At 38.3% G+C, this 17,026-nt stretch overlaps 1 protein-coding gene across 1 annotated transcript in view; it reads right to left on the bottom strand.

Moving 5' to 3' along the window:
* The window catches only part of Ube2w (ubiquitin conjugating enzyme E2 W), a 56,072-nt gene extending 43,830 nt beyond the window's left edge, over positions 1 to 12,242 (bottom strand). The window contains exon 1 of the mRNA XM_026397310.2: positions 12,185 to 12,242. Coding sequence (XP_026253095.2) covers positions 12,185 to 12,199 — 15 coding nt within the window. The 5' untranslated portion in view covers positions 12,200 to 12,242. The remainder of the gene's footprint in view (positions 1 to 12,184) is intronic.
* Positions 12,243 to 17,026: the final 4,784 nt, after the last annotated feature.

Here is a 17,026-nt window from a genome sequence, read left to right as displayed (position 1 = left end):
AATCTCTCAACCTGCACAAAAGTCAAATCAAAGTGGATCAAGACTTAAGCATTAGAACAGAAACTTTATAACTACTAGAAAAAAACAGGCTCAACATTCCAATATGTTGGTTCAGGAAATGACTTCCTTAAGACCCCTAAAACTTAAGAAATAAAATCAAGAATAAATGGAATGGCATCAAATTAAAAAGTTTCTCATGAAGACAGAGCTACAGAATGGGAGAAAATCTTTGTCAACTGTTGTTCTAGAAGGGGATTAATATCCAGAATATATGAAGAATTAAAAAAAAAAGCCAAAAAAAACAAATAATCCAATATCTACAAAGCACCAAAAATACATAAATGAGTAAAAAAACAGTAGAGAAATAATAGAGGAGGAAAAAGGGGAGAGAAAAAGGTTCACTAGTGACTGAAATTGAGTAAATCTAATTCCACACATGTAAGATTTTGTCAAAATGAACTATAAAGCTCTATTTTTAAAAATGCCTAAAGTCTCCTGAACTCTAAATCAGATCCAAGAGGATGCAATACAATTTATCCAATTTACATAATTTGCCTGAATTGTTACTCTGCAGTGAAGACATGTCCTACACTTATGCTGTATGTTAGAATTACCTAAGGAGCTAAGAAAAACTCCAATATCCAGGAAGTATGCCAGCTCAATTAAGTCATAATTTAGGGGTAGTATTTTACCTTTTAAATTTAATTTAATTACAAAATAGGGCTACGGATGTGGCTCAGTGGTTGAGTGCCCGAGTTCAATTCCTGGTACCAAAAAAAAAAAAAAAAAAAAATTGGAGGGGAAGGGGGGAAATTACATCTATACTAAACATATACAGACTTTGGTTATTATTCCCTAAATGATGCAGTATAATGACTATCACCTAATATTACATTGTATTTGGTATTATAAGTAATCTAAAGGTGATGGAGATGGGAGGATATGCATGTACTTATGACTTTTATATAAGGAACTTGAGCATCCATGGATTTTGGTATTTTTTTTGCAGGGAGTGGGGGGTGGATTCCTGGAACCAGTCTCCCCATAGATAACAAAGGGCAGCTATATAAGTATTCTTTCAAATTCCTGGCTCACAGCTTCTATAACTCTTGGAATCTCTAAAGCCTCTTTTTTATATATTAATGAGGTGATGGGTAGCTAGAAGCTTCTGGATAGCCTCAGAATGGAGGCTGTTTGCTAAAGGAACCAATTCTGTGATTAGAGGGCTGGAATTTTCAGCCCCACCCTCCCAACCTCTAGGGAGAGGCAAAAAATGGAGTTGCTCACCAATAGTTGATGCTCTAACCAATCATGCTTCTTAAAAAGTAAAGCCTCGGGCTGGGGATGTGGCTCGCTCAAGCGGTAGCACGCTCGCCTGGCATGCGTGCGGCCCGGGTTCGATCCTCAGCATCACATACCAAAAAAGATGTTGTGTCCGCCGAGGACTAAAAAATAAATATTAAAAAAATTCTCTCTCTCTCCCCCCCCCCCACTCTCTCTTTAAAAAAAAAAAAAAAAAAAAAGTAAAGCCTCAAAAATTTAAAAGAACAGGATTTGTAGAGCTTTTGGACTGACCAACAAATCTTCAGGCAGAAAGCTTGCATGGACGCCAAATTCATAGATGGTAGTTGCTGTGCTGAAAAACCCTTAGGAATTTTGCTGTATGTATAGTTTCATGTGGCTATTCATTTATTATTAAGTAGACGGTCTTCTAGGGTTCTGGAAGACCATCTAGGAAATTATCAACCCTGGGTGCTGGAGACATAGCTCAGAGGTAGAGCACTTGTCCAGCACTGCCAAAAAAAAAAAAAAAAAAAATTATGGAACCCAAAATGGTGGAGGACAGGGTGGGGGGGTAGTCTAGAACTTCCCATTTGGAGCCATGTTGGAACTGTGGTTAACCTGGGCCTATACTTGTAATTGGTGTCTAAAAAGTGGAGTAGTCATGTAGGACTAGGATCTGTGGGATCTATGCTAACTCGGGTTAGTGTTTTTACTGGATTGAATTATAGGACACCTAGCTGGTGTCAGAGAACTATTTTGGTGTGGAATAACTGTATATATGGTATCAGTAGTATTAATGCCTTGTCCTGGTCAATATGTCTCCCTGGATGCAAGCCACAGACATCCCTCTAATCTTCACCAAGAAGCAGCAGCAGACTGGGAAGGCTGAAGGGTGATTGGCAAGCACGGGCCACATTTGGCAGAGCCCATCACACTGGTGTGGGCCTGAGAAGCAGCAAAAAAAACAGAAGTGGGGCATACCTGAGTGGACATTGCAGGACAGTTCAGACTCTAGGATTTACCAATAGTGTTAGTACCTGATTAGCAAAAATTTGGACCAATAATGTTAGTATTTTGTCAAGACCTGACTTTGCATAAATTTGGACCAATGGCCAAAGAGCTATACAAACCCCAAGACTAGCAGACTCAAGCAGCTCCCCTGTCAGGTTCCCTCTCAGCCCTAAAGATCCGACTCTTCCTATTTAAATAAATCCTTCTCTTTTACACTTACTCTTCTGTGTCTGTGGATTTCATTCTTCGAATTTTAAGGACAAGAACCCAGAAAGAAGAAATTGTCGATGAGCTACTGGGGTCTGCTGCGACACTGGAGGGCACAGACCAACATAAAAAGTTGCAACATGGCACTTGATAGTGGTAAAGAATCTGGTTTTGCAAGATGGGAACAAGCCTTCTCAGCTGCAGAGACCTACAGCTTTTGCAGACCTCACCTGCCAGCAAAAGCAGAGAATCTAGTTTTGCCTTAAACTCCAGTTTCAGTGAGTGTTGTACATATAAAGTAGGAGAAAACAGTAGTTGTTTTTTCTCTATAGACTTAGAAAGTTAGAAGAAGTCTACCATATGATCCAGCAACTCCACTAGTAGGTATACATCTATAATAAATTAAAACATATATGCACACAAAAATATGTACATGAATGTTCAAAAAGTGAAAACAATCCAAATTGTCAAACAATGATAAATGTCGACAGAAAATAATCCAAATATCAATTGATAAGTGAATGAACAGTGATACAACCATAAAATAGACTATTATTTGGTCCCCAAAAGGGAAGAGGTACAGATCAGAGCAAAAATATGGATGAACCTCAAAAACAAGTAAAAGAGGCCAGTCACAGAAGGTCACTTGTAGTGTGATTTCTTTCATGAAGTACCCAGAATAGGTAAATCCATGGAGAGAGAAAATAGATTAGTGGTTTCCTGAGGCTGGAGGAAAAGGAAAATTGAGAGTGACAGCTAACAGATAAGGTTTTTGTTTTTTTCCAGGAGGATGAAAATGTTCCAACAGCAGTGTTAATGACTGAATATATTAGAAATCCCTGAATTAGGAACTTACTTTGAAAGAGTAAGTTTCATGATATGTGAAATATATTTCAACTGGAAAAAAAAAAACCCTGCCTTTTAGAGTTTATATAAAATGCTCACATTTTATTTGGCTAATTCTCAAATTTTGTTTGGAAATCCTACGTCTATATCCTCCTTCCTGTGATCTGGAAACACAAGAGACTTCAGATGTCACATAATCACAAAAGAAATCTGTCTTTTTCCTATTTATTACCAACACAGGAACTAAGAAAAAAGGGGAGGAGTTAAAACTAGGAAACCTACAGCACAACTCAGAATCAACTCCAAAAACTCATGAAATGAAATAATCTGCAGTTTTACCTCATATGATTGTTTCATCACCCTTATTTTAGGGAGGGGGTTTACAAACTATTAAAAGGCAAAACTAAAGGTCCAAACCCAATTATAGAGCCAGGTATGGTAAATGCCTGTAATCCCAGTGAGTCAGGAGGCTGAGGCAGGAGATCACAAAGTGGAGGCCAGTTTCAGCAATTTATCAAGACCCTCAGCAACTTAACAAGACCCTGTCTTGAAATTAAAAAATACAATAAAAAGGGCTGGGGATGGAGCTCAGTAGTAAAGCATCCCTGCATACAATCCCCAGCACCAAATAAAAATAATTATCCATTCAACATTTACTGAGAACCTACTAATCCCCAGGCACTCAGTTATATCCAGAGACAATAGTAAATAAACTAATAAATAATAAATCATAGATATGAAGAATTTTGCAGTGAAGGGAATTATTAGTGTTGGACGGGAGGGCTATTTTTGTATTCAGTGGTAGGAAAGACCTCACTGAAAGAATAACACTCCAAAAAGGATCAGAATGTAAAAAGGAGTCTTCCAGGTATGTGAGAAGAGCATTCAAAGCAGAGGAAACAACCTGGGCAAGGGCCCTGGGGCAGGAATACTAAGGTCATTAATAGGCTATAAAGATAAGAGTACCGGAGTGAGGTTAAGGCCCTTTAGCTATGGCAGGAATTCTGGATTATACTTAAAAAAGGGAAGCCACAGTAGAATTGTGAGTGAAAGGATATTTGACTTTTGTTTGGACTTAATAGGTTGAAAGAAGACAAAGGGCACAAGCAGAAAAACCATTTATAAAGCTGATGGTTTAATTCAGGCAAGGGATGATGATTATCTATATCAGAGAATAATTCAAGAGGGAACAAAAAGTTGATTTCTAAAAAAATCAAAATAAAAAAAAATTTTTTTGTGGGCGTGGGTGGGGGGATTTCCGGGATTAAACCCAGATGTGCTTAAACAGTGAGCCACATCCCCAGTCATTTTTATTTTGAGACAAGGGCCTGCTATGTTGCTTAGGGCCCTGCTAAATCACTGAGACTGGTCTCATATTTATAATCCTCCCATCTCATTCTCCCCAGTAGCTGGGATTATAGATGTGTGACACCATGTCCACTGGTTATATTTTGAAGATAGAACTGCCGTGATTTGCTGAAGGTCTGACTATGACATAGGATGAATCCAAGATTTCTAGTTGAGCAAATGAAGAATGAAGTTGCCATGTATCAACATGGAGAATACTACAAAAAAAAGGTTCAGGAAAAATAAATTTAAAAATAAATTTCATATATGTTTACTCTTCTGCTAATCTACTTTTGTCTAAACCACACATTGATTTTTTTTTTTTTTTTTTTTTTTGTTGTTGTTGTTGTTGGTACTGGGGATTGAACTCAGGGGAGTTTTTACCACTGAGCCAAATCCCCAGCCCTATTTTGTATTTCATTTAGAGACAGGGTCTTACTGAGTGGCTTAGTGCCTTAGTTCTGAGGCTGGCTTTGAACTCCCCCATCCTCCTGCCTCAGCCTCCCAAACTGATGGGATTATAGACATAAGGCACCACCCCCTATCTGATTTTTGTAAAGTATAACTTTTTTAAGTAATGAAACAGGACAGGACTCCAGATCTTTTGATTCCAGATCCTGCTTTATTTCTAATAAAGTTTTTTTTTTTAACAATGGCAACTAAATCAAATTAGAGTCTATTCTCAGAATTATAAACAACTCAAAGACATGTACTACTTGTTGGTGATATAACATTACATTCACAGGGCTGGGGGTATAGCTCAGTGGTAGAGCAGTGGCCTAGCATATGTGAGGCACTAGGTTTGTCCCCAAAACCATCAAAGAAACCCCCCAAACCACATAGAAGCCTCACAGATAAAAGACTATCAAATGAGGGGTTTTGCTCCCTGCTCCAGTACTAAGGATGAATCCTAAGGCCTTACAAAGATAGACAAGCACTCTGCCACTGAGCTTTATCCCTAGCACCTTTTAGAATAAATTTTAAAACACCTTTCAAACATGAGCAAGTATTCTGCAGATAATATTCATAATGAGGAAGACAGCTGATATGAAGATGCAATAAAATTCATCTGATAACTGCTCAATTTAGGTAAATAATAAGCAAAATGTATTTTCAGAAAGATACTGGATCATCCCACTTTTAAATCTCTCCTTAATAAAGATTTTCTTTAAATTGAAAATAGGTACCATAATAATTTTATTCACTGAACAAGTATACACATAAAGAATCTCTTTTTAAAATCTGATAGGGCTAGTGGTGTAGCTCAGTGATATGAGTGTTGGTCTACCATGAGCAGGCTCTGGGTTCAATACTCAGCACTACAAATTAATAAAAATTTTATTCACAGAGTAACCTTGTATATTAAAAACCCTATGAAATATTTCCTCTCATTTCCTCCAGATTTTATTTTGTTTTGTTTTATACTGCTGGAGATTGAGCCTCAAGTGTGCTAGGCAAGTGTTCTACCATTGAGCCACAAACCCAGTCCTCCTTTCCTAGCTATAGATGCTATAAAACAGCATTTTAGTAAGGACTTAGTTTTTAATTAAAAGTTTAATTATCCTAATGATTTCTCTATAATGCCAAACTTATTAAAATGTTCATTATCTACAACTTCATAGCATCAGTCGAATTCAGAGTTTGATATCTAAATCCAGCCTCACTACTCAGTTACTATGTAATTTCAAATAAGCCACTTACTTAAATAAGTAATTACTTACCAGACAGAAATTACAGTGTATGCCTCTATAGAACAAAATAAAGTTATCTGATATTCCCTTTTACAATGCAGCAATAAGAATTCAGAGGGGAAAAAAATGAACATAAAAATATTTGAAAAAAATCAAAGTTTGGCAAACACATAAATCAAGAAAAAAAGCAACTTTTTGGAATATATATAAATGTAAATTATAAGTTACTTCTTTACAGGTATTCAACTTTAATAGAACTGCTTAATAAATTCCCATGAAATAGAATTTAAAATACAGAATTTGTGAGTTAGAAGTATTCCTTTTAAGTGTCAAGTGATGGACAACTGTTTACTATATGTACACTTAAGGGACAGAGGGAAACTTTTTTTTTTTTTTTTGCTTTCATGAAATCTATAGCCAGGGGAGAAGATATTAAATAAAAATTTAAACACTTTTCATACAAAATAAAAGATCTCATAAAGTGATAATTGAGTAAAAGCAAGAGTACAACATCAACTGCTTTGAGGTAAGAAGATGATTACTACTATTTTGTTTACATATGGTCTACTATCTACTTACATTTAGCATTCAAAGAACATCCTCAATTCTTTCTATGCTTTTTCCCTTTTCCCTTGGCTCCTACTCCAGCAGCTCTCAGGGGGGGCCTTATGACTAAAGAATCCAACAAACCTCAGATATTAAGATTCAAGTTCTCAATGCTTAATGATACTCAGCATCCAAAATGACAAGTCAATTTTCTAACTTTTGATTCACTACATCCAATTGTAAAGAACAACACAGAGGGCTGGGGATGTGGCTCAAGCGGTAACGTGCTTGCCTGGCATGCCTGCGGCCCGGGTTCGATCCTCAGCACCACATACAAACAAAGATATTGTGTCTGCTGATAACTAAAAAATAAATATTAAAATTCTCTCTCTTAAAAAAAAAAAACACAGAGCTGTGAATAACTCCAAATCATTATTTCTAAACCTTCTGACAATAAACACACATTTATACTCTATCTCCTGTTACTTAATCTCAATCCCCTTCCAACCATCTAATAAGACCCATCTAGGTAAGAGGAAGAAAATGCAGAAAACTCACAAGTAACTCAACTTTAATTATTTCTCTCAAATATATCACTACTTTTTTAGAGTTAGCATTAATTCTTATTCAATGACTTTCCAAGATCTTAAGACATAACATAAGAAGAGTCTCGGGCTGGAGATGTGGCTCAAGTGGTAGCACGCTTGCCTGGCATGCGTGAGGCCCGGGTTCGATCCTCAGCACCATATACAAACAAAGATGTTGTGTCCGCCGATACTAAAAAATATTTTAAAAACTTCTCTCTCTCTCTCTCTCTTTAAAAAAAAAAGAAGAGTCTATATCTAAAATGAATAGCATCGAATTAGAAAAATATACCAACTCTAAAATTGGAAAATACAGCTAGGCCTGGTGACATACACCTGTAATCCCATAATACTCAGGAGGTTAAGGCAGGAAGATCACAAGTTCAAGGTCATTGTCCCAAAATAAAATAAAAAAGGCTTGCCTAGCATACATGAGGCCCTGAGTTCAATTACCAGCACTGAAAAAACTAATTAAAATAATTGCTTTTACAGTTGGGGATGGAAAATTTGTACCAAATAATCAGAAACTGTAAAGTAGTACAACTAAAGATGTGTTACAAAGTACTTTTCATTTAATGTTTTAAGATTTCTAGAATTAACAAAAATTAAATGTAGATTCCTTTTACTCTTGCCAATTTTAAGTATCACCAAGAATTAAAAATTATTTCTTTAGCCAGGTGCGGTGCCTTTAATCCCAGTGACTCAGGAGGCTGAGGCAGGAGGATTGCAAGTTCAAAGCCAGCCTCAGTAAATTAGCAAGACCCTGTCTCAATAAATAAATAAATTTTTAAAAAGGGCTGGGAATGTGACTCTGGGTTAAATCCCTGGCACACCCCACCCCACATCAAAAAAAACAAAGAATGGTTTCTTAGGCATGGTAATACACACCTATAATTCCAGCAATTTGGCAGGCTGAGGCAAGAGGACTGTAAGTTCAAGACCAGCCTCAGCAATTTAGCAAGGCCCTAGGCAATTTATCAAGAACCTGTCTCAAAATAAAAAATATAAAGCACTGAAGATGTAGCTGGGTAGTAAAGTCTCCCCTGAGTTCAAACCCCAATACCAGAAAATAAAAAATAAATAAATAAAAAGAACTGGAGATATAGCTCAGTGGCAAAGGATCCCTAGGTTCAACCTCCAACTTAAAAAAAAAAAAAAAAAAAAAGGAATGCTTTTTTGCCAGGTGCAGTGGCACATGCCTATAAACCTAGTGACTCAAAGGCTGGGGTAGGAAGATCACAAGGGCAAGGTTATCCTCTTCAATTTAGTGAGACTGCCTCAAAATAAATAAAGGACTGGGGATGTAGCTCAATGGTAAAACACCCAAGATTCAAGCCCTAGTATAAATAAATAAGAATGATTTCTTGGGCTGGGGTTTTGGCTCAGTGGTGGAGGACCCTTTGCTTAAAATGTCCAAGGCCCTGGGTTAGATTCTCAGCATCACATAAAAATAAATAAAATAAAGGTATTGTATCCAACTACAACTAAAAAGCACATATTTTAAAAGAAAAAGAAAAAAGAATGGTTCTTTGGCAATGTGACTGTTCCAGGAAGAAATAGAAGGAAAAACAAATCAGGAAAGAATGCCTCTAGGAGCCCAAATAAGTGGGGGAAATCATTACTCTGAACTGCAAATTGAAGATTTTTAGTCATATAACAGAGCTTCCCTAACCTTGTAAGTGTACTAGAATATCGATCACCCACCACTGGTCACAGAGTTGCCTAGCCAGGTGCTTCTAGGCTTCAATAACCTCATCCACCTTAGTGTACTACTAAAAAAAAAAAAAATTCCTAAATGTGGCATAAACTGAAAGATTGAGAAGCACTGACAGACTACCTTAAAGTAGCTATAATTTCAATTCTAAAATATAAAATACATACTCTCCAGTAAAAAATTGTTTATCCTTACTTGATTTTATTGCATTGATCCTAAAGATTAATTTCATTTATCAAGTAATCAAATCCCACATTATATTTGTATAATATGGCATGTTTTTAAAAAAATAATTTTTAGTTGTCAATGGATCTTTTATTTATTTATATGTGGTGCTAAGGATGGAATCCAGGGCCTCACACATGCTAGGCAAGCACTCTACCACTGAGCCACAACTCCAGTCCCAATATGGCAAGTTTTAAAAATACAATTCCTCCAGCAGGGCATGGTGGTGCACACCTGTAATCCTAGCAACTTGGGAGGCTAATGCAGGATTGGAAATTCCAGGCCAGACTCAGCAATTTGCCAAGGCTCCAAGCAATTTAGTAAGACTGTGTCACAAAATAAAAAATAAAAAGAAGCCCTTGCAGCTTTATAAGTAACTTTTTCTTTACTTCTTCAGCAGCAGTAATATCCTAACGTAAAATTTTTAAAATTTACAGGCTGGGGATGTAGCTCCAAGGTAGAATGCTTGTCGAGCATGCTCGAGGCCCTGGATTCTAGCACCAGTTCTGGTGGAAAAAAGCTTTTTAAATAAGGGCAGCATTCTGTGTTATAGCAAACTTTTTCCCAACCAAAATCACTCAAATACTGACTTTCTAACTTCCTTCCATGATTCTTCTCCACAACACTATCACTTTCTAATTTACAATTAACTTAAATATTTTGTTCTGAGGTAGTACTTAAAGGCACAGGAAAATGCACTATTGCAATGTCGAATATTTTTTTCACTGCTTAAGTCACCATGTAAAAGTTAAGACTATCGGCATCTCTCTTAAAAACAAATCTGCCTTCCAAATACTTGAAATATAAATCTAACCAGGTAACCCTGTTCTCATATCAAATATAATCACAAAGCAGGTGTAGCGGCAATTGCTTATAATCCCAATACTCTAGAGGTTGAGGCAGGAGGATTACAAATTCCAGGTGAGTCCACCCTGGCTAATTTAGATCCTGCCTCAAAATACATTAAAAAGAGCTTGAGACAAACAAAGTTCAAGCAGTAGTGCATTTGCCAGGTTATGGGTTCAATCATCCCTAGGTATCTCACAAGTATATATTTAGATCTTAATTTTCAGTCTTAAATAATGTTTTTATCTTAATACAAATAATGTTCAGCAGGTCATAACAAATAATGTTTTAATCTCAATATAGATAAAAATCTTAAAGCGGTAATACAGCCATCTACTACTGTTCAACTGGTGTTCCACAGTTCCTTTTTAGGCCTCAAATGACGAAACTTCTCTAACATCTCAGGGGAGGTTAGTGTGAAATATAATGTTTCCTGAAATTGTTCTTGTTTTTCTCTGCACCACTTCGTGACATCTCTTCAACTAGTAATGTTTTGCGCAATTTTATTGTTCTTCAGTAAAGGCCAAAGAGAAGCAAAGGTAAAGAGAATATCAAAGAATACGTAGAAATAGGACAGACAACATAAAAGCACAGAAGTAAATATGAAGCAAAAATTATATGTATTGAATAAAAGAGGAAGAAAATGAAGAAAAACACTTTTAGCATAGGGGGAAAATGGAGAGGACAGACACTTGCTTATTCTTCTAAAAACAAAAGCAAGAAAATCCTTTTAGTAAAAATGTATTCTCTTTCTTAAGAGGATGGTATTAAAACTCTAAACGGCATTCAGCTGACACTCCTAAGGAGAGTTGTACCTTCTCTTCTCACGTGCTTCAAATACCGCTAGTCTTATTTGTGAATTAAATGCAGAATAGATAATGCAGGAAAAATTACAACTGTGGTTGCCATCTTTGCCTGAAAAAACAAACTCCCTGGACTGGGGCGCGCGGGGGGGGGGGGGGACGCCGGGGGACAAATTAAGTTGGAAAGCCAGAAGACCAGTCAGGTAGACAACAAACGTCTTCCACCAAATTGAGGTTCCATTTAAAGGTGTGGGGAAGAAGGGCAAAGAGCTACTCCCTTACCGCGACCGCAAGGGTGGGGCATTGTGGGGAAAAAAAAAATCAGAGGGCGAGTTATCTCTAGAGGTTTAAGGGGGCTAGTGACCAACCTCCAGCGCTCGCACCTCAGGTGGCAAATGATGTACGTGGCCTAGGAGTTTATTCGGAAGGCGAGGGGGGGGAGGGCTGCTGCAGGATTGCTCACGAGTGCCGAGGCTAACAGAAGAAGGTACCCACCGGGCAAATGATTAAGAGTCAAAGGGAAGAGAAAGAAGGGGCCGAGCAGTTTGGGAGGACAGGTTTGGAAGGCTGGGCAGAGGCCGCTAAGCGCCTTCTCTGGGAACTCCTTTTCAAGCTCCCCCACACTCAACTCAGCCCCTCGGAGGGCCGCCCCTGCCCGGGCGACAACGGCGAGCGCAGCTGTTTCCGCCGGGCCGGGCACGGCGGAAGAAAAGGCATCCCTGGAGCTGACAGAAAGGCCAGCAGCGGCACTCTAGGAGTGCAGGGCGGCGATTCCAAGACCACCATCGCGGAGCCAACACCAAACTTCGCCCTTTCTTCCTCCTAAGCCTTCTTTATCCCCCAACTTCCCTGCCGGCTGGTGTCCGCTTCGACCGACCGAAACACCGCCCCCCCCCCCGCGCCCTTCCTCTCGCCGCCTCTCACCCCTCCACGACGCCCTGAAGCTAGGAGAAGACCAGTCATTTGGACGGCTCCGGAGCCCGCCCTTGGGTCCCGAAGTCTCAGACGCCGCCCCCGCCCGAACGCTCACACCCTTTCGGCAGCTCCCTCACCCGCCCAGATGCAGCAAACTCTTCTCACCTGCATTGACGCCATGATGGAACCATCCCCCAAAGGCCAGCGAGGCCAGAGACGCAGGGGGCGGAGCTGCCGTGCTCGCGTCACGCCGCGGGGGCCTAACATCCCGGGCGCGGGGGGCGGGGCCTCTGATGGGAAGGGGATGGCGCAAGGGGATTGGCTGACGTGCAAGGGCGCCCGGGGGAGGGGCAGGGGCGCGGCAAAAGGCGCTGTGGGTACCCCGGATCCCAGCCCGCCCCTGGCCCACCCGCTACCCTAGTGAGTTAAGAGTCGCCGCTCCACTTTTGACCCGAACACAGTTAGTTTTTTTGTCTGTACTGCGAGATCCTGATGCGTCTGGATCCATGCGGTTTATTTCTGTTTCATTTTGTTCTTCCAACTGTAAGGTGTGTTTTTCACACCAAGCCCACTTTGATAGTTTTATCCCTCGGGACCAGAAAAAACTTCCGGGGCTTCTTTCTCTTCCACGCGGACTTGGAAACCTCATATTCTTTATTTGGGGAAGAGAGACCCACTTTTCCTTGTACAACGGGATGATAATTGAGAGCAGAACGACACTGGTATTTTAAAGGCGTGGGCTTTTAGATTTGTAGAGCTGAAACTTGTCTGAAAAGAGAGATTTTTAAAGTTTTTCTTTGATTTTTGATTTCCGCTCCCTTATGCCAACGAAACTTCATGTGTATCGTAAATAGGTGTTAATGGCATTCGAAATTTAATAGAGATTTTACTCCAGGCATGGTTTTTTTAAAAAAAATATACCAGCTTCACGTTATAATATACACATATCTTTTATCATATCCAGGTGTCTTCAGCCTTTTTCGTGGTGGGCAGTTTGGTGGTGGAAAGTTTGGTGGCCCACCACAAACTACAGATGAATTTGGGTAGGAAAAGCTGAGCATAGAGAATCCTAAGAATGCACCAGTTCTGCCCACATTTATCAAAAGCCACATTTTTAAAAGCTCTTCCAGGACTGAAGATGTCATTGGTTTATAAAAGGAAGGTGGAAACCAAAATCTTGCACCTCATGTTCTATCTCTTTAAAAAAAAAAAAAATCAAGGTGGCTAACACACTGGGTAGAAGCTTTTACTTTACCAGAAGGAAAGCTTAAAATCTGTCATATCTGCATATCTGTCATTTTATTCATTTGGCTTTCTTTTTAGACATTTCTCTAAGATATAAATATAGGCAATGTAGGATATCATTCTTCACACTCTTAAGATAGATCATTATGTTCTCTGGGAACATCCATAATGTGAAATGTGTTCAAAATGGAAAAAGATCTTTAAAATATGCCAGTTATTCCATGGTATAATATTAGACACACTGTTCTTCCTCACTGGAGAAGTTATATTGGTATACTCTTCCTCTCTGAACTGCAGTCTTTGCCAGAAATGAACTGATTTCCCCCTTTTTGTACACAATGACTGTCCTTGAGGAAATTTGAATGCTTTTGGCAACCAGAAATCAACCAGAAGCATACCAAATGTTAGTCCAGTTGTGTTGTCAACATTACAACAGTGAGTAAAACCCATATATCCCAATGAAAGAGGTAAGATTAGGAAAAAGTTTCTAGATATTTTTTTTTCTTTTAAGGATCCTCATCCCTATGAACTCAGAAAATTGTTCCAGAAGATCAAGCTTACCATCCTAAGAGTCACTTAGCTTAAAAGTTGATTCTACCTAAAGGAGTAAGTGACACCAGATGATCCCACAAACAAAGCATTATGGCATCATCAGAGCAAATAGCCTGCCAAGACAGATGCTAAGAAGAAAGAAAAGTGGTTGCAGGAATTCTGACATTGCTCACAGTAAAACTAATGTTTGGTCCCTTGGGTTTCATATATATTGAAAGGATCTTTATAGGAGGAAAAAGTCAATTATCAGTCATGAATGAAATACTAAACAGCACAAAATTACCTACATTTTTCACTCTTTCTTAAAATATAATAGAGGGGTGGGAATGTAGTCCAATAGTAAAGCACATTCCTAGCATATTCAAGGTCCTGGGCTTGAGCCTCAGCTCCAAAACAAAAATATATAATAGATCCTAGCATACTTGGGAACTAAAATAGTAACTTTTGGATAGTGTAGAGGTATATTATTATGTTAACTAAGCATGAACTGTTATATCTGAAACAGTTGCAAGCTGTAGTGGCACATGCCTTTAATCCAAGGCTGGGGAGGCTGAGGCAGGAGGATTACAAATTCATGACCAGCCTCAGCAACTTAGTGAAACCTTGTCTCAAAATTAAAAATAAAAAGGTCTGGGGATGTAGCTTAGTGGCAAAACACCCCAGGTTCAATCCCCGGTTCCCAAATAAATAAATCACTTGAGCGGGCAACATGAAGACTAGGTTCACATCACATTTCTTTACAGAGTGGGCTTGTGATCAAATAGGCAAATGTTAAAATGTCAGACAATTTCAGAAGTGGAAGAGAAAGTGAATTTCTCACAAACTGTATAGGAGTCACATCGATAGAAATCACTTTGAAAACAGTTCAACAATAATGAGGTTAAAGTTTTCCATATCTTTACAGAATAATCTTAACAGCATCATTTGTGGTAAAAGATTCTTAAATATTAAATGCAATAGGTTAAGTTCTTTTGGATTCTGTTTCAAACTGTAAAAAAGATATTTTTGAGACAACTGGAGAAAAGGAAACAGAATGGATCTTAAATGATACTAATGAATTGTTATGTTATTTTTGATAATGGTATTTTTTGAAATTTCCACAGTAAGACAAGCAGGTTGAGATGAGGCAATTCTTCCTCATTTTACCAAATGCCCCAACTTCCATTTCTAGTAAGAAGTAAAATCAGGACATATATAAGCTGTGTATGTGTCTGAGGAAAGGCCTGAGACATGGAAGACAAAATTAGCCACTGGACTTGATAGTCAAAAGGAGGAAATATGGGAAACTAAGAACACTGAAGGATCCACAGAAGGACCACTGGAAATAAATCCTACTCCATTCACTTCCAAAAAGAAAGAAAGAAACGAACGAACAAATACTGGAGCTGGGTGTGGTAGCACATGCTTAAGATACCAGCTACTTGGGAGGATGAAGCACAAGGATCACAAATTTCAAGCCAGCCTCAGCAATTTAGCGAGACCCTACCTCAAAATAAAAAATAAAAAGGATTAGGGATGTAGCTCAGTGCTAAAGCACTCTCGGGTTCAATCCCCAGTACTGAAAAAACAAAAAGTAAACAAACAAAAACCAATGGGCCATGGGGCAATTGCTGCAATATTGATAATGTAATTTGATTAGTGGATGCTTTTGTTCTAGTGATTCACTAGATTGGAAAGTTAGGAGCAGTTCTCTGAGGATTTCCTTGTAGGAATAGCCCAACTACTCAGGAGACTGAGGCAAGAGGATTACAAGTTTGAAGCCAGCCCAGGTCTCAAAATAAAAATAAAACAAGGAGGGCTGGGGATGTAGCTCAGTAGTAGAGCACTTGCCAAGCATGTGTGAGGTGTGAGGTCCTGGGTCTCAACACACACACACACACACACACACACACACACACACACACACACACACAGAGTCCCTTGCTTGAGTCTGTATCTCTATAGAGTAGTTTGTTTCTCGTGGCTGATCTCACTAGAGAAATGAAGGCAGTTCAGCAACCAATAACTTGATTATTGGATGTTTGAAAAGGCACTAAATAAATATTTTGAAGTTTATATTCTTACCCTATTTCTGTTGTTAGCAAGCTTGAGCAAGGATCCTAATCTCTCTGGGTTTATTTCCTTATCAAAATTTTGCAAGCCAGACTGCATGAACTTTTCAATTTCATCCAGATTGCAAATTCTATTCATCTAGTAAAAGAAATTAAACATTATAATGAGTTGTCAAAATGTAATGTTAAAAGTCTAAGATAAAAATGCAATAGGAATTTTGTTCTATTTTAAGTTTAAAAATCACTTTTCTAAATATATTAAGGAAATAACTTGGCTTTATTGTAATTTATGCAGAAATACTTAGGGCTTTAGCTAATTTTTCATTCTTATGTCATCTAGTTAAAGTATATGCAGGATTTCATTTCATGAAATAGCAAAAACCCCATAATCACAATTTAGAGAGATACTTTTAAAAAAGCATATTTACAAAGCAAAATGCATTATTGTAAAAAAAAAAATTTTGAACTCTACCCAGTCATTTCACATGACTCTCCTAATAAAGGACAGAGAAAATTAATAAAATAACAATGATTTGCATAGGTGGCTTATTTTGTGGGACTGGTTTGTAGACAAAATTGTGAATTAGGAAAACTTTTACAGATGTTCCCAATAAAACCATCATGAATTTTTAGAAATATCATAAGTTGAAAATACATCTAATATACTAACCTAATAAATATTAGAACTTAGCCAATTCCACCTTAAATGTTCTCAGAACACTTACATTAGCCCATAATTGGTCAAAATCACCTAACACAAATTCTATTTCATAATAAAGTATTGAATATCTCATTTATTTGACACTGCACTGAAAGTTGAAAAAAACAATGGTTGTGTAAGTATAGGAGGCACAGACAGGTATATTGTGAAAATAATGGGATGCAAAAGCACAAAACACAAAATCCAAAAATGCTAACAAGGCAAAATATGTCTCAAAAAATTAAGGAGGGTTGGGGTTGTGGCTCAGTGGTAGAGCGCTTGCCTAGCATGAGTGAGGCACTGGGTTCAATTCCTAGCACCATATATAAATAAATAAATAAAAATAAAGGTCCTCGGGCTGGGGATGTGGCTCAAGCGGTAGCGTGCTCATCTGGCATGCGTGTGGCCCGGGTTCGATCCTCAGCACCACATACAAACAAAGATGTTGTGTCCGCCGAA

This window comes from Urocitellus parryii, chromosome 7 (assembly GCF_045843805.1).
Source record: "Urocitellus parryii isolate mUroPar1 chromosome 7, mUroPar1.hap1, whole genome shotgun sequence".
Lineage (NCBI taxonomy): Eukaryota > Metazoa > Chordata > Mammalia > Rodentia > Sciuridae > Urocitellus > Urocitellus parryii.
This window is presented reverse-complemented; position numbering and strand designations above follow the sequence as displayed.